The sequence below is a fragment of the Pseudopodoces humilis genome, chromosome 17 (assembly GCF_049639895.1).
Source record: "Pseudopodoces humilis isolate 2021_Gansu_Grassland_sample_001 chromosome 17, ASM4963989v1, whole genome shotgun sequence".
Lineage (NCBI taxonomy): Eukaryota > Metazoa > Chordata > Aves > Passeriformes > Paridae > Pseudopodoces > Pseudopodoces humilis.
Window position 1 is genome coordinate 3,252,570 of NC_142216.1, and position 16,941 is coordinate 3,269,510.

At 68.7% G+C, this 16,941-nt stretch overlaps 2 protein-coding genes across 6 annotated transcripts; one reads left to right on the top strand and one right to left on the bottom strand.

The window, feature by feature from the left end:
• Window positions 1-463: 463 nt before the first annotated feature.
• PRR7 (proline rich 7, synaptic) lies at window positions 464-5,141 on the top strand. Of its 4 annotated transcripts, none has more exons than XM_088063630.1 (3): window positions 464-720; window positions 4,186-4,394; window positions 4,497-5,141. In XM_088063630.1, exons 2-3 carry the CDS (start codon window positions 4,256-4,258, stop codon window positions 4,910-4,912), a joined length of 555 nt encoding a protein of 184 aa, XP_087919756.1. In that variant the 5' UTR covers window positions 464-720; window positions 4,186-4,255; the 3' UTR covers window positions 4,913-5,141. The 4 variants fall into 4 exon arrangements, with proteins under 4 accessions (XP_087919756.1, XP_014108541.1, XP_014108540.1 ...); XM_014253066.2 differs by lacking the exon at window positions 464-720 and adding an exon at window positions 3,872-4,093; XM_014253065.2 differs by lacking the exon at window positions 464-720 and having other exon boundaries at window positions 3,872-4,394.
• A 121-nt stretch (window positions 5,142-5,262) lies between these two features.
• DBN1 (drebrin 1) lies at window positions 5,263-16,454 on the bottom strand. Of its 2 annotated transcripts, XM_088063545.1 has the most exons (15): window positions 16,326-16,454; window positions 12,106-12,161; window positions 11,893-12,005; window positions 11,687-11,761; window positions 11,463-11,609; window positions 11,223-11,300; window positions 10,990-11,141; window positions 10,783-10,846; window positions 10,599-10,658; window positions 10,329-10,443; window positions 9,041-9,178; window positions 7,825-7,956; window positions 6,257-6,819; window positions 6,076-6,178; window positions 5,263-5,993 (listed from the first exon to the last, which is right to left on the bottom strand). In XM_088063545.1, exons 1-15 carry the CDS (start codon window positions 16,409-16,411, stop codon window positions 5,923-5,925), a joined length of 1,953 nt encoding a protein of 650 aa, XP_087919671.1. In that variant the 5' UTR covers window positions 16,412-16,454; the 3' UTR covers window positions 5,263-5,922. The 2 variants fall into 2 exon arrangements, with proteins under 2 accessions (XP_087919671.1, XP_014108533.2); XM_014253058.2 differs by lacking the exon at window positions 9,041-9,178.
• Window positions 16,455-16,941: the final 487 nt, after the last annotated feature.

Genomic DNA, 16,941 nt, shown 5'->3' on the forward strand with positions numbered 1-16,941 from the left:
CACCAGCGTGTTTGTGTGTCTGTCACATGTTCAGAGTGTCTGTGGGGCAGAGCTGGGGTGTGAACAGAACCGTGGCTAGCCCTGAGCAGGGCAGGGAAGTGGCTCTGCCTGTTCCCACCTGCCCAGTGGTGTCCCAGCTTTTGCAGGGTGTCTCATCCCCATCCCTGTCCTTGCTGAGGGGTAGCAGCATGCAGGTGAGGGGATGCTGGTGTTATGTCCAGAGCTGGAGTGCGTGGACCTGGACCCTACGGACAGAGGCGAGCTGTGGGGGTCCTGAGCACTGCCCCGCGCTGTGGGGCTGTGGCAGCAGCTCTGCACACCATTTTCAGGGGTGAAGGATGCTCTCAGCTGTTGCCTGGGCAACGGCTCCTCCTCCAGCCCACCATGTGGCTCGGGGAGCGCTCCCCCGCCTGCCTCCCCCCGCCGCCGTGGGGAGAAGGGGAAGGGGAAGGCAGCTCCCGGCCCCCGGCGCTGGCGGGGCCGGAGGCCTGGCTCCCTTCGCCCGCCCTTGCTCTGACCTGACGATGCCCGTGGGCCCCTCCGTGCCCCCCGTCCCTGCGGTCCCCATGCCTCAAGGAAGCACCCCGGCCCCCCCGCATGGCCGCAGCCCCCTGCCCGCCCTGGGTGCTGCTGGGGCACCCCCACAACCACCGAGCCGGCAGTGCCCGGCTGCCGTGGCCGCGCTGTGAGGTCGGATCGCAGGAGGAGAGTTCCAGCAAGGTGAGTCGGGGCTAGAGCCAAGGGGGCCGGGGGACACGTGGCCACTGCGGCCCTGCTGCGAGCGAGGTGGTCGGGCTCGGCCGGGCACCGGAGCCGCTATGCCCGGCTGTGGTGGGAGCGGGCTGCCAGCACTCGGATTCCCCAGGTCATCCATCCCCTGGCCGGGATGGAGGAAGTCCTTCCGGCCGGGCCCCGGCAGAACAATGCCCGTGTGTGCAGCCGCAGTGGGCGACTGCCACCCTGCCCACGGGGAGGAAACGGCGGAGGGGTCGTGGCCTGCGTGGGGCACCCACACCCATCGCCCACCCGCATCTGGCACGGCTCCACCCCGAAACCTCGCTGCCCCGCTCCTGGCACGGCCCCAGGGCGCAGCGAAGGGACAGCGGGCACTCTGGACCCCGAGCTTGGCGCAGTCCGAAGGAACCAGAGGGGTCTCCCATGGGGGCCACGACCACCGGCCTCAGTTACGGCAGAGAAGAGCTGGTGACAAGCACTAGATGGCAAATGACTGGGGGAGCCCTAGTTCAGGGACAATTGCCCAGGCCAGGCCGGCGAGGGGTCTGCTTGGGGGCATGGCACCCAAGGGAGCGGGGTGACCCCAGGACACCCAGTGCCATTTTGGTCCCGGGCTGTACTGGAGGCCAGGCTGGCACCCCTGCCCTGCAGAGCCACGTGTCCCACTGCAGTGGCCATGCGGGATGTGGCAGGGGCTGTTCAGGTCTAGGCGGCGGCTGGGCTGCCCTCCCTGCCTGTGGCCCTGTGCTGGCCGTCACCCCGGGAGCACGCAGTTGTCACCCCTTGAGGAGGTTGGGGATGGCACTGGGGGAACGGGTGGCAGCACCCCCGGGGTACCTCCAGGGCGAGTGCAGGGCTACCGACTGTGGGAGCCCGTGGCACCGCCCCACCGGGCATCGCGGGGCCCTCACCCCACCCGGACCGGGAGCCGCTACCCGGGAATCCCCGGCCCCCGCCCCGTGGGGCTCCCGCGACCGCCCCCGGGGATGCCCTGGCCCTCCCGCCACCGGCATCCCGCCGCCGTTCACCGGGGCCGGCGGGGGGGATTCCCGTGGCAGTACCGGTGCCCAGCCGGTAGCCTCCGAGCGGCGGCGGGTCCCGGGGCGGGGGGTGCGGGGGGCCCGCGGATCCCTCCCCGAGCCGAGGGCGGGGCGGAGCGGCGGGGCGGGAGCCCGGGCGGGCGGGGCGGCGCGGGGCGGCGGCGCGGGAGCGCTCACCGGAGACAAAGGCAGCGCCGGGAGGCGGCGGCGGTGCCGCGCACCGGGCGCGCACCGGGCCCCCTCCCCCGCCGCCCTATGGAGCCGCCACCCGCCGCCTGAGCCACGTGCGCCGCCGCCGCCGGTAACGGGAGCCGCGGAGGGAGCGGGCGCGGCGCCTCCGCCTGTTGCGCGGTGCGGGGGCAGTGGGGCCGGGGCGGGGGCGCGCGGAGCCGCCACCGGGGGCCGCGGCGGGGGCGCGCGGCGCGTACCGGGGCGCGCATCTCCGGTCCGGCCCCGGCGGGCGCGCGCCCCGTGGGAGGAGGAGGATGAGGAAGGGGTGCCGCGCCCGGCACGGGGAGCGGGGAGGTTCCCCGCCGGCGTGTCACCCTCTCCCCGGAGGCACCGAGCAGGGATGCGACGCTGGCAGCGGGGCCCAGGCCGCGGCCGGGGGCAGCGGGGCGGCCCGGGGCTACCGGCGGGGCCCGGCTCGGCGGCCGCTCCGCTCTCCGCCCGGCGTGAGTGTCTCCAGCCCGGCCCCGCTCCTCCCCCAGCCCGCACGTCCCCGGCAGCCCCGCTCCCCCCGCACGCCCCAGCTGCGAACGCCCCCGGTCCGCGGCGCCGGCAGCCCATCCTGCACCGCCTCCCGGTGTTCCCCCGGCCGTCATCCCGGGGCTCGACCCACGGCCCTTCCCGCACGGTACCTCTCCTCCCCGGGTATGCCCAGGCTGCCGGCGCGGAGCCTGTTGCAGCCGATGTGGCGAGCGCTGCCCGAACCGAGCTGGCCTCAGCCAGGGCACCCCTTCCCCTAAGACCCACATCCCGGCGCTGCCTCAGCCCACACGTTTGTCTGCGTGATGGAGCAGCCCCCGCTGCCCGCCGGAGCGTGGTCAGGGCCCCCGGCTCCTTCCTTCCCCATCGCTTCTTCCTTCCGCCGGGCTCGGGCCTTCGGCCCCGCCGGCACCCTCAGCACCCGGCGGCCCTGCCGTGGTCCCTTGCCAGCAGCGTGTCCCTGCACCGCGGGCTGATGGAGCACCCCGCGCCCCTTCGCCCTTTTCCGAAGGAGTGATGGTGTCGCCGTGGTCACCCAGCCCTCGGCTGCCGTCGCTCCAGGTTCACCCTCTCCGTGCTGCCGAGCCCGTTTTCTCCCACACCACGATAATGAGAATGGTGACGGGTGCTTACGTGCCTGCCTGTGAGCACCCATGGGTGCTGCTCGCTGCTCTCTGAGGAGCGGACGGGCCCCTGGCACACACGGTTGACATTTGATGCTCGACTGGATGTGACCGAGCTGTCACCCTGCCTAAAGGGCGAAGGTGATGGTTCCCATCACCACCAGCCCTGGCCTGCATTGCTGTGCTGGGGTGCCACCATCCCCAGGGGCTGCGAGGCCAGCGATGGCTTCGGTGCACGTGCTCCCGTGAGCGCCACGTGTGGCACCTCTGCTTGTCCCTCCTCCCCGGGTCACCCTCCTGTGTGGCAGCACCGGGATGAGCTGCCAGGGCTCAGCAGCCAATTTAGGGTGCACTGGGTGGGCAAAGAGAAGGGGATCCCTCTGGGCACCCCGTGATCTTGAGGATGATGCTGTGGGACTGCAGCATCCATCTCCCACCCCAGGGTGCTCAGCAGTGCCGTGGGCGATTCTAGGGGGGCTGCGCAGGTTTGCATCTATGGGGGTGATGGTGGGGGGTGCATGGGGTGCCAGGCACGGTTCCCCCTGGCTGCAGGCGCTGCGGCGCATGTGGAGTGAGTCACCATGGGAACAGGGCATCCACGTTTCCGAGTCGCTCACGCTCGCGTCTGTCTCGTTGCAGGGCCCCCACCCCGGCGGTCCCCCCCCAGCGATGGGCAGCGGGACCCCGGCAGCCCCGTCCCCCCGCCGCCCGCCCCGCCGGCCCCCCGCCCCACCGCCCGCCCGGCGCACCCAGGCCTGACCCACCCGCTCCAGCCCCCCCCAGCTCCATGGCGAGGACGGACCCCTGACGGCAGGCGCGCCCGCGGGCCAGAGGAGACGGCGCCGGGCACGGGCCCGGGGAGATGCCCTCGGCGGCCCTGACAGCACCGGGTCCTCCCTGACCCTGCCGCCGCCCTGAGCATCCCGTCCCCCATCCCGAGGGCAGGGAGAGGCGGGGGCCTCCCCCCCGGGGCCGGCTGCCAAGATGGTGATGTCCCAGGGCACCTACACCTTCCTCACCTGCTTCGCGGGCTTCTGGCTCATCTGGGGCCTCATCGTGCTGCTGTGCTGCTTCTGCAGCTACCTGCGGCGGCGGGTGAAGCGGCAGCAGGAGGAGCGGCTGCGGGAGCAGAGCCTGCGCGCGCTGGAGATGGAGCCACTGCACTACGAGGGTTACGGGGGCAGCCCCCCCGGCATCGCCATTCCCCACCGCCTCCGCCTCGAGCCCCACCATCACCATCATCACCCCCACCACATCCCACCCCCCCGGCCCTGGAGCTGCCGGCACGGTAAGGAGCAGGGAGGGGCTCTCGCATCCCCGGAGCACGTGCCTCCCCCTGTTTTGGGGGGGATACGACGCGAGAGCCGGGGCGCAGCGCTGACGGCAGCAGGGGTCCGGGGGGGGCTTTGCCTTGCAGAGTCGGACCTGTCAAAGCCGCCGTGCTATGAGGAGGCACTGCTGATGGCAGAGCCCCCCCCGCCGTACAGCGAGGTGCTGATGGACACGCGGGGGCTCTACCGCAAAATCAACGCCCCTTTCCTGAGCCATGAGCGGCTGGAGAAGCAGGAGCAGCCTCCCAGCTACAAACCCCTTTTCCTGGACGCCGGCTACGGTTCAGCGCTGCACCTGCCCCGCTCAGCCAGCCCCGGCCCTGCCTGCCCAGACCTCTACCTGCAGCAGGAGTGCTCCCCACGCATGTTTCCCAGCTGGACGGACTCGGAGCTCAGCAGCAGGGACACCTACGAGACGGGACCCTGGCACCTCCCGGTCTCCATGCCCCTCTTCGGCAGGACTACCGCTGTCTAACAGCGGCCACGGGGGACGCCCGGACCTTGCCATGCACCTGGGGGGGTGGGGGGGTTTCGGTTGCTCGTGTCACCCCAGGGACACCCGCCCCGGCGCGGGCCATCGCCGCCGGCGCGGAAGGGGCTGGTTCCCCGTCTGGCCCCTGCCGGCCCCCCCATGGCCGGGGGCGCTGGGGACCCGGACTCTGCTCTGTTTCTTAAATTTTTTGTTTGTTACAGTTTGAGAATAAAAGTTTGTGGCTCGGGTTTGCCTCCTGGCGGGCTGGCATGGTGGGACTGCCCCCTCCCCAAGGCAGCCGTAGCCCCCCCGCTCCCAGCCCTCCCTGCTGCCCCAGCAGGCTGCAGCCCCCGTGGGAGACGCTTTATTTATTAACAGACATGAGCACACCGCCGGTACAGAACTTGTGCTTTCCAAAAAGTTTCCGGGGGGAATGGGGGGAGAGGGGCCAAGCAGGGGCCAAGCAGGGGAGGATGGGACTCCCAGCAAAGAAGGAGTGGGGAAGGGGTAAAAGCCCCCACACCAGCTCCCTGCCGGGGTTTGGGGAGTGGGGGGGACGCCGCTGGCCGCAGCCTTGCCTCGGTCGGATCACTTTATTGCCATATTCATTTATTATTATTATTATTTCTTTTTTGTTTTTTCTTTGAACTCGTGCAAAGTACTGAGGGGGCTCCCGGGGGGGCACGAAGAGAACGAGGACCCTGTCCCACAGCCGGGCAGGGGATGCGAGCGTGTGTCGTCCCCCCCAAAGGGGCGCTGGGGTACCGGGGGGGGGCTGCTAAGGGAGGGCTGGGGGGCTGACACGGCTCCTACCGACAACTTAAAAAAGAGAGGAGGAGAAGGGGGGGCTGTAAAAGGTGCCCCGGGGCGGGGTTGCAGCGGGGCAGCCGCCACCTGGAGGCCTCATCCTGCGGGGCCCCAGAGGGGTGAGGGGGGCCCGGCCCCCGGCTGCAGCCCCCTCGTGCCCCGCGCCGGCCGGGGCGAGCTGCCTGTGCCGGCAGCGGGGCCTGGGCTTACAGGGCCCCCCCAAAGCTCTCCTCTTCCTCGGGCAGAGGGTCTGTATCCCAGCACGTGATGTCGATCTCTGGAGGACAGGGAGAGGGGTCAGGATGACTTGGGGTGCCCCAGAGAGGGACAGACTCCCCCTCCTCACTGTCCTCACTCACCTGGGGGCTTGTTGTAGAAGACGGGCTGGGGGGCTTTGGCCGACAGCTCCTCAGAGGGGGGCACCTCCTCCTCCTGGGACTGGCTGAAGTAGCCCTCGCTGGCCTGGGGGGTGGAGGCAGGTTGTCAGGACCCTCCCTAGCCACCCATCACCCCCTGACCTCTCCCCATAGTGATTCTCACCTGCTCCCCACGACCCGGTGTCCCGTCCTTGGGGGCCATCTCCCCATTGGTGATGGGGGGCGTCTCTCGGCCCGGGGTGTCTTCCTGGGGCGTGTGCTGGCAGCCCAGATCCTGGGCCTGGGGTTCTCCCTCACCAGCTGCCTCCTCCTCATCCTCATCCTCCTGCTCCACATCGCAGAAGGTGGCGGGGGGCTCAGGCAGCTCATCCAGGCTCAGCAGGGCCCCCTCCTCGGGCAGCATGGCCGGGGGTGTCTCGGGGACAGGGGCAGCAGGCAGGGGCCAGGCAGCTGGGGGAGTCACCCCGTCACTCTGCCACAGGTCGATGAGGCTCTCAGGGTTGGGGGCTTCCCCAGTTTGGGGCTCGTCAGCCACAGGTGGCAGGGAGGGCTCGGTGGGCTCCAGGGTCACCAGGTCCCCCAGGGCATCACCCCCCGCTGTCCACACTGGCCTGGGACTGGGCTCGTCCCCGGGGGGCTCGATGGCCTTGTCCTCGGGCCCCGGGAAGGGCCAGTGCTGCTCGGGCGTGGCTGGCCCGGGCTCCTGCGCGCTGGGGCTGGGGGATTCTGCAAGGAGGGGACAGCAGTCAGTGGGGACAAACAACCTCGTTGGGGGTCACCAGGGACAGGGATGCAGCTCAGGGGGGTCTGGAGTCCTTTGGACTGGGCATGGTATGGGGAATGCTGCAAGGATGGGTGGGGTGGCTGGGCAGGGAGGGGATTGTGGGATGCACTGGGAAGTGAGGGGACACAGGGAGGGACAAGGTGATCCCTTGTGAGTGGAAAGGAGGGAGAAAGGGCTGTGGAGGGAACGGGAGAGGTGCCCTAAGAAGATGGAGAAGGGAAAGCTGGGATGCACCAGAGGATTCCAAGGGGCCCGTGGGGATGCAGCAGGGACACATGGTGACAGCAGCAGAGCTGGCTGGGGTGCCCTGGGGATGCAGTGGGGCAGAGGGGATGCACAGAGGGATACAGCAACCCTGGAAAGGATGTACAGCAGGATGGGGCAGACTGGGCAGCATCGCACTGGGGGACCCAGCAGAGACAGCAGGGGTGCCCTGGGGGATGCAGCAGGGAGGGCCAGCATGTATGGAACAGGGGGAATGCACCAGAGATGGGGGGATGCATGGCATGGGGTGCAGCAGAGACAGCAGGGATGCACTGGAGTTAGAAAATGCACTAGAGGTGGTAGGGGTGCAGCAATGACAGTGAGGCTGCACTGGGGGATGCAGCAGAGACGGCGGGGATGCAGCGGCGCAGAGCAGCAGGTACGGTGGGGACGTGCTGGGGGACACGGCAGAGATAGCGGGGATATGCCGAGGGATGCATGGATGCACTGAGCCATGCACGGGCAGCTGCAGCGGCTGCAGCAGAGCCAAGGGGCTGCAGCAGGGATGCGCTGTGGGGCACAGCAGAAGCAGGCGGGATATTCCAGGGGACGCGGGCGGGACAGCATGGATGCACTGAGCCATGCAAGCGCGGCTGGCGGGGCTGCAGCAGATCAAGGGGGCTGCAGTGGGGATGCACCTGGCAGCCCTGGGCAGGGGGAGGCAGCGCCAGCCCTGCGCCCACCTTTGGGCGTTGCCGGCGTCTGGTCAGCGGGCGCGCGGGTGCCCAGTTCGCCCAGCGGCGTGGCGGCCGGGCTGGACTCGCAGGGGCTGCAGCCCGCTGCCGAGGCCTTGCGGAAGGCGTCCGACTGGCTGCCTGCAGACAAGGGAGATGGGGTGGTGTGGGGGGGCTGCCCACGTTGAGGAGGGGAACCAGCACCCCAGCATTGCTCCTGCCCCACACCAACCCAGCTGTGAGCTGCCAAGTGCACGTCACTGTGTACCTGCCACCACGTCGTCCCCTCCTGGGTGGTGGGGTGGAGGCTCCAGGTGTCTCCACCACCCCCATGAGTTTCAGCCCCCACATCTCCTGGGCAAGGGGACAGGTGGCCCCATACTTGCCACGGTGCACACTGGCTCTGCTCACGCATCTCTCGGCTGTGTCCTGGCACAGCCTTTGTGGGCACAGTTCTGTGTGCCCTGTCAACTGTGCCTGTGGGGGCACAGCCCTACACGGCCCCTGGAACCACCTGGCCCCTTCTGCCTCACTGGCACAGCCCCACACATTTTTGGGCACAGCCTTTCCCATTCCATGCTGTCTTGTGGACAGTCTGGCAGTCTTGTCCATGACACAGATGTTCCATCCCCTTCTGCCCCATTTGCACAGCCTCACATGATCCTGGGCACAGCCTTTTCCACACTGCCAAATGCTGCCCCTTGGGCACAGCATGGTCCAGCTTGGGACCTGCATGGTCCAGGGCAGAGATGTCCCTTTCCCTTCTGCCCCATCAGCACGGGATTCTGGCGCAGACTTTTCCACGCTGCCCAACCCTGCCCCATGGGCACGCTGCTGCACGATCCAGGGCACAGCTGTCCTCTCCACAGCTGCCCCACGGGCAGAGCCTGCCCTGTGCCCACTCTACCCCATGGGCACAATCTAATCCATCCCACTGTGGACCACCACCTCTCCAGGCACAGCTCTACCCTGTCCCCATCTGACCCATGGGCACAGCCAGCCCTAAGTCCCCCCACCAGGGGCACAGTGACCAGCTTGGGGCCAGCCCTAGCAGGAGCACTGTCCCCACATGGGTGCCCGTTTCCCTCGGGGTGCCCATCCCCCTCGGGGTGCCCGCGCTGCCGCCGCTGCCGGTCCGGTGTGCCGTGGGGCTGGGTGGGCTGGGGGGCAGCTGCCCGCGGCTCGACCCCCAGAGCTGCACGCCCGGGAGCTCCCAGCTACCTACATGGGAAGAAAGAGGAGAGATTTGGAGTGCGGTGGCAGGAGATATAGGGGAAGGGGGTCCGTGGGGGGGAGGAGGAGGAGGAGGAGGAAGAAGGTGGTCCACTGTCAGCTGTCTTTATGAAAGGACAGTGCAGACGACCTGTGAGAGAAAGACAGACAGACGGACGGACGGAGAAAGAGAGAGAGAGCAAAGAGATGGGTCAGTCCCTGCTTGGCGCAGTCATGGCGGGGCTGGAGCACCAGGGCACCGGGATGGGAGCACAGCAGGGTGGAAGGCAGCATGGTGGGAGAATGGCAGGACAAGAGGATGGAAAGGCAGCAGGACAGAAGGATGTGAGGCAGCACTGCCTGGCCAGGTGGGGAGAGAGGCCAGGACACGGCCGTGGGACCAACTATCTGCTCAGCCACAGCACAGCCCCACAGCGTGAATCCACGGCACAGCCCACGGCATGGCCAGAACACACAGCCCACAGCACGACCCACGGCACAACCCCACAGCAGTGCCCCAAGGCACAGCACCACGGCACAACCCCACAGCACATCCCCACGGCACAGCCCATGGCACAACCCATGGCACACCACACAAGAACACACGTCACGGGCTCCCTCCCAGCACAGCCCCACGGCACAGCCCCCCAGCACAGCACCATGACACGGCCCCATGGCTGGAGGCACCCACCAGGACAGACAGTCCTTCCCTAGATTCACAAAAAGAGTCCCAGCACTGGGCCCCAGGCTGTGGGGCAGCCCAGCTTCTCCATGGGGCACTCCTTGCCAGCTGGCAGCACACTGAGCACCCCACATCTGCCTCACTCTCTCCTGCCTCTATCAGCTGTCACCATGGGATGTATTCCCAAGCCATCCCTGGACCTCCAGTTGCCCACCCTTACGGACCGACCACGCTGCCAACTTGGCTGTGGGCACAGTGCTATGACACGGGAGTGGACAACACCCAGCAGGGAGCAGGGTGAGCCCCATTTTGCTGAAGACAACCTGACATCCAGCCTCTGAGAAGCTGCCCCAGCTGCAGGGGCCACGTGAGGTGCAGTGGCAGTGGCGGTGATGGTGGCAGTGATGGTGGCACAGCAGAGCAGGATGTCCCCTGCCATCCTCATACCCTTGCCACCCAGAACCACAGTGCCAGTGATGGCAGAGGCTACATCCCCTTCCCACATTGCATCCCTGGTCTTTCCACACCCCACTGCAACCCGTTGAGCTGACTGCACTCACCTGGGCCCTGGTCTCCTGGTGCCCACCCCTGTGCCCGCAGCCCCCCCGCAGCTCCTCACCTGTCCTGTGGCTGCCTGGTGAGACAGCATCGCTGCTGCCTGATGCCACCCGCTCCTGCTGCTTGAAGAAGTCCCGGGGGTTGTCAGGCCGCTGAGCGATGATGGCAGCAGCCTCCTGTGGGGATGGGCGAGGCTGAGCCCCACCACCCCAGTGGCCTGGGGCTGTGGGGCCACCCTCCATGCAACCCACAGCTTCATTCCCAGCTAGCTGTGGGCACTGCTGGATGGGGAGTGAGGATCAGCACCGGGCATGGCCATCAATGCACTCACCTCCACCTCTGACTCCGATTTCCTAAACTGCTGCCTGTCGTCCTCATCTTGCTGGTCCCCCTGGCAAGAAACACAGCATCACCTCCCAGCCCCGGGCACCCAGCTGGGGAAAGCCCTTCCCTGGGGGTAATGCCAGTGGCAGCCCCAGCTCCGATCCTGGCCCCAGTCCCGCCATGGCGCTTACGAAGATGGACTGCTCCTTCAGGCGCTGCCGGGCCTCCTCAGCCTCCAAGCTCTGCTGCTTCCGCCTGCAGCGGGGAAACGGGAGAGGCGCTGGGCATCGGCTCCTGCCCGAACCCCACCCTGGGGGGGACACCCACGCGCCCACCCCGCCACTCACAACACGTGTGCAGCCATCCTGTACCCACATCCCACCCGACCCCAGCCCTGCCTGTGCTCCTCGATCTGCTCCTCGCGCTCCCGGTAGCGCCGTTCCCGCTCCTCCTGCTCCAGCCGCTCCTGCTCCATCCGCTCCTGCTCGAACCGCAGCCGGGCATCCAGGGCCTTTTTCCGCTCTTCCTCCTTACGCAATTCCTCCTCTTTCTGGTGGGGAGGATGAATGAAGGGGCTGCCCAGCAGCTCACCCCGCTCCGTGGGGACTATCACTGTCCCTCCGTATCCCACCTTTGCCTGTTCCCAGAACTGCTCCCGGTTGAGCCGCTTCATCTCCACGGTGGCATCCGTTTTCTGGTAAGTGGTGCCCTGGGACGGAGGAGAGGCAGGGAGGGTGGAGGGGCTGGGATCAGCGAGGGGGGGTAACAGTACAGCGGCACACGGGGTGAGGGGCCGCAGCAGACAGGAGCCCCGGGCGGGAGGCACGCCCCAATCCCGCCACCATCACCGGCGCTGCCATGGGGCCATTACCACGGGCTCGGCGTTCTCGTCCTCGCGCAGCCGCAGGCGGTGCAGCACCGGGCTGGAGACACGGGCCAGCCCGTTGGAGAGCCGCTGCCCGATGGCCCCTGGGTCAATGTCCTCCACGCTGCTGGCATTGACGATGACATCGACACCCTGGGGGCGTGCAAGCAGCCATCAGGGTTCAGGATCAGTGCCCTGGCAACATCTTGCCCCTCCCCAGCGTCACCCACCTGGAAGAACTCGGCAATCTTGGCTACGTGGCTGGCACAGGCGCATTTGCGGGCGTCCGGCACGTCCTCACCCACCTGTGGCAGCCAGGGAGGGACTGAGCTGAGAGGGGCAGCAGGACTGTGGCCCACAGCCCCTGACCACTGCCAGCTCCCTCACACCCAGCCATATCCCTGTGGACACAGCACAGCATGGCCCCCAGACTCACCCAGTTGACGAGGACATATTTGGGGAGCACGGCCTGGGGGTCCTTGACGCTGCAGAAGCCATACATCACCTTCTGAATCTCAAAGTGGCCAGAAAGCTCCAGCAAACCTCCACCTGGCACAGCACCGTCAGCCCACGTGCACCCAGCACCAGGAACGGGTGACAGGGGAAACACCGGCACAGGCGAGCCGGCGGAGGGGACAGAGGACCTTACCTCCCGACGCTGCCAGCTTCAGGTCATCAGAGCCATCCTCGTATGTGTAGAGGGCCCTGGGGAGATACCATGGGTGAGCCAAAGCCAGGAGGAGCATAGGGCAGCCCCCAACCTCCTCGTCCCGTGTACACTGAGGTCAGGACATGTCCTGGGGTCTGACTGCTTGTCCCAAAACTAGCACACAGCCACAGCCACAACAACCCCTTGTCCATCAATGGCACCAAGAGCCAGACTGCCAGGCAAGGCAGACAGGATGTGGGGCAGGGCCTATTCCCCAACCCTTGGTGGCAGCTCTGGGGAAGGGTCCCAGGTTTGGGGACAGAAGAGTCACTTGGGCACAGGGACGCACTGACTGCCGTGCTGCAAGCCAACACAGTCTCACAGGAACTTGCTTGCCCGTCCCTGTCCCCTCACAACCCTTCCAGCTACTGACCAGGTTTGGGGAGAACCCTGTGCCCCAGGAAGGACCCGGGTCCACTCACGTGCCCGGCTGCGTGAGCCACCAGCCCAGCAGGCACCAGGCTGGGGGAGGACACCGGAGCACCAGCAGCAGCAAATCAATGAGCCGCCAGTGTGATGGGGCCGTCATGGAGACTGTTCCTTGGAAACCATTCCCAGCTGATGGGAAACCCCCTGTCGCTCCCACCATGCCCTGGCCAGCCCCTCTGGGGGCTCCGTGGGGACCCCCACCAGCCAGCACCTCCCCAGAGGCACACAGCCAGCAACGGAGGGGGGACCACGCATGCCAAATTGGTCCAGGGCGGGTGGGCGAGGGGATGGATGTCACTAGGCAACCAGCATCCTCCATCACCATGGCAACCCCCCCCATCCCAGCTGGGATGCAGCTCGCCCCGATGACGAGGTGATTAGTGGAGGGGAGCGGGGGAGGCAGGCAGGCAGTGGGGACCTGCGGGGCCTGGCAGGCACCCAAACCTCCCTGCCACCGTCACGCGCTGCACCCGGAAAGCCAGGGCCACCCGTGCTGGATCCCCCACATCCCTGCACCGCCGCGGGTGGGCGGCCCTGCCGATCAGCATTCGGCTGGTGGTGCCCGCACGGCGCTTCCCAGAGCCCCAAAATCCCCGCTGTGCCGAGCAAAGCCGTCCTCACTCAAGCCTGCAGCTTCAATCCACAGCCTGGGGAACAGGAATCGAGCGTTCCTACGGGCAGATCCACCCCCAAAACAGGGCCACGGCTGGAACTAAAAAGCAGGGGGAAAGCAGGCAGGTGCCTAAGAGGAAGAGAGCCTCCCTCTGCCTCCAGCACCCGCCGCCCCCCGCGCCCCTGGCAGGGAGCCGCAGATAATTGCACCAACAAGATTGACTCTAATCCGCACATCCCGATCCCGCTAATCGGCCGCCCCAGCCGGCGCCAGCTTCCAGGCCTGGAACAGCTGCAAAGTGCCGTCTGAGATGGCTGTGACAGGGAAGGGTGGCAAATGCAGCCCCTGATCCCCCAGGAATGGGAGAGGACGGCAGAAGTTTGGGGGAGCCCAGGGCAGCGGGTTGGAAGCTGGCAGGGTGGGATACAGCTGGCAGCAGACAGGAGAAAAGAAGTAGGGCAGAGGCACAGCATCACTGCCTGGGGAGCCCTGTGGGTGCTGGGGGCACCCACTGCCTGCTTTTCTTCCCCAGAACCCTGCCGTGATGGGTGGTATCTGAGCACAAGGCTGCTGCCTGAACCCAGGGGTGCTCCCAGGGCAGATGGGGCTTGCTGTGGACAGAGCTCAGCAGCACAGCCTGACTCCACGCCAGGATGGAGGTTTCCATTCCAGGAGACAGGGAAGCCATGCTGGGGCCAGCAGCATCCCCAGGGGTGCCCCCAGGGACCCACAGCCCAACAGCATCGCCACAACCCCCGGCAGTGGGGACCAGCTGTGTCACAGTGGGTGCTGTCAGCACCATGCGTTGCTTACCTCGCTTCCATGGGCTTTAATCCCTCCACCCAACCCATACAGCCCTTTCCCACCCCCGGGCTCCAGGTATGTGGGTCACCCGTGGGTGGAGATGCCCCGTGCAGCCCGGGGGGGCTCCCTGCAGCCGTGGGGCTCCACTGAGGATGCCTCATCACCACAACCAGAGACCGCAGCCCCGCTGCCCTCGCATGGCCCCGCTGCTCACCGGAGTGGGCAGAGCGGCATCCCCGGGTGCCAGAACGGGGCTCCCGCGGCAGCCCACCCCCCGTGCCATGGCCAGGGAGGGCTCACATCGCCCCAGCCTCCCGCCCCAGCCCCGGCACATGTGTTTCCAATGTGGCTGGGAGCTCCAGGGAGTCGGCGTGCTCAGAAAGCAGCACCAAATTCCTTTCCGATCGAGTAATGGGCCCCAGCAGCCTTCGCGGGGCCGGGCAGGGGGAGGGGATGCTCGGACCCTCCAGGACCGGGCTGGAGCAGGGGGAATCCCAGACTAAACAGAGGGATCCCAGCCGGGCAAGAGCGTATTATTCCCCGCTACCGGCCCAGGGCCAGGGTCTGGCACAGTGTCCTCCCAAGCAGCTCCCAAGCCAGGCTGGGCCCTCCTCCCCGTGGGACTGTCCCCATCACCTTGCCCGATGCAGCCCCACCAGCATCACCCCTGATCCCTCAGCCCCGCAGCGGGCCCTGCAGAGGGGATGCTGCTCTCTCGGAGTGCCAGGCACTCCGGTGAAAATGGGATTGAGTGGCTGGGGACGACGGAGCGACTGGGGACGATGGAGCAAACTCAGCCCCGCGGATGGGGATGGCAGGGAATCACTGCCTGGCCGGGATCAGCGCTGGAGGTGTGTGGGGGGGAGCCGCCACCAGCACTCGCCTTCCCGGGAACCGATTCTGCTGCTCTCAGCAGCTTTGGCAGGGACGGCTCCTTGCAGCGGATGCCGGGAAGCGAGATGTACCCAGGGCTGACAGCTGCCGCCTGGCCGGCAACACACACGGCGCTTGCCCACAGGGCCCTTGGGCTGACAGCGGGACTGTGGGGCCCTCCGGAGACCCCCGGGGGGCTGCCGGGGACCTGGACCTGCCCAGGCCCACACAGCCCTGTCCTAAGAGTAGGGACCAGCTTAGACGTAGCCATCTGACCGGCTGGGCTGTGAGTGCAGCCCAGCTGGGAGGTGGGAGTCCCCGGATGGGTGGTGGGTGTATCCCGGAGGGGCGGTGGGTGCCCCTGGCTGGATGGTGGGCGCACAGTAACCCCCCCCGTCCGCCCCCCACCAAAGGCATCATGCACAGCATGCAGCCAGCACCCCGCTCCGTCCAGCGCCCCGGCTCTGCCCAGCGAGATGCGCCCCAGCGTGCCGGCAGCATTCTCATCCTGCATGCAGGAGGCACCCTGGAGGGCAGGGAGGGGATGGCGGGGCAGATGGCTCCAGCCAGCCTCCCGGCGCCCGGCTGGGCTGGGAGATGCGGGTGGGCTGGCAGTGGGTGATGCTCCCTGCAGCGGGCCTGGATCCAGCCGGCCCCGACACCGGGTGCCCCGCACCGGGGTGCGGGCAGGGCGAGCGGCCGGAGGTCCCAGTGGAGAGAGCCGCTCCCCTCCCCTCCTCAGCAGCAATCCCGGCCCGGGGGTGCAATCCCGGGCCGAAGCACCACGACCCCCCAGGGGTGCCCAGGGATGTGGCAGCTCAAGAGCTTAGGGGAATCTGAGGGTAGCGGGACCGGCGGGGGATGCTCGGTGCCCCCGCGGCCTCAGGCCTCGCTCCGCCGGGCAGCGGGACCGCCCGCTGCCGGGATACCGGTGGGGCCGGTCGGAACCGGGGCCGGGCTGGCGGCGTCCCGATCTCCTCCCCATCCCCCGTCCCCCGGGCGCCCCTGCCCGCGGCTCCTGCTCCAGACAATGGCGAGGAACCGGTGGCGGGCCCAGCACCGGGGAGCCCCACGGGGCCCTCCCCGTCGTGCGCGAAATCCCCCGCTCCCCGCTCTCGCTGCCCGGCTGGGGGTCGGACCGGGCCGAGCCGGGGACTCCCGGGGCCGACGGGTCCCGGCGCTCGCACGTGCCGGCCCGGCGCAGACAAAGCGGGGACCGCGCCCCGGCCCGGTGCGGCGGGCAGGTGCGGGCACCGGGGGCGGCGAGCCGGGCACACCCCCCGCCGCCCCGCCCGCCTTTGTGTGCCGGGGCTCCCGGGGACGGCGGGGGGCGCAGCGCGGGGCGCGGCCGGTGTTACCGGGCGGCTCCGTGCACAAAGGGCGGCGGCGGCGGCGGGGACAAAGGGGCGGCGGCGGCGGCGGCGGCGGCGGGCGCGCTCACCAGTCGGTGGGGCTGCCCTCGCCGAGCACGTCCTGGTAGGAGGCGAGCAGCTCCAGGCGGTGCGCCCCGAAGCCGACGCCAGCCATGGCGGGGCCGGGATGCTGCCGGGGGACCGGAGGGACCGGCCGCCTGCCCGCCTCCGAGACACTGCCGCAGCGGCCGGGCGGAGGGGCGAGCGGCGGGGAGGCTCCGCCCGCCGCCGCGCCCGGTCCTAGCGCCGCGAACGGCGGCCCCCCTCCCCTCCCCTCCGCCCCCCCGCCCGGCCCCCGCCCCCGCCGCGCCCCCGGGGCGCCCCCAGGGCACCCCGCCGGCCGCGCCGCCCGGCCCCGAGCCGGGACCCCGGGGGTGCGGGCAGCATCGCCCCCGCCCCGGGCCGCCCCCGCACACAGCTCGCCCCCGGGATCCCGCAGCCTGGGCTCTGCTCTGCCCCTGCAGCACCGCGCCCCGGGCCATCCCCCGCCCCAGGGACGCTGAACCCCGGCTCAGCTCCTCCTGGGAACCTGCACGCCGGGTGATTTCGCATCCCGGGCTCTCCTCCGCCCTGGGGACCCCGCATCCTGTACTGCCCCTCCTGGGAACTTGCACCCTGGAGACCTCTCGTGCTGGGTGGTCCTCT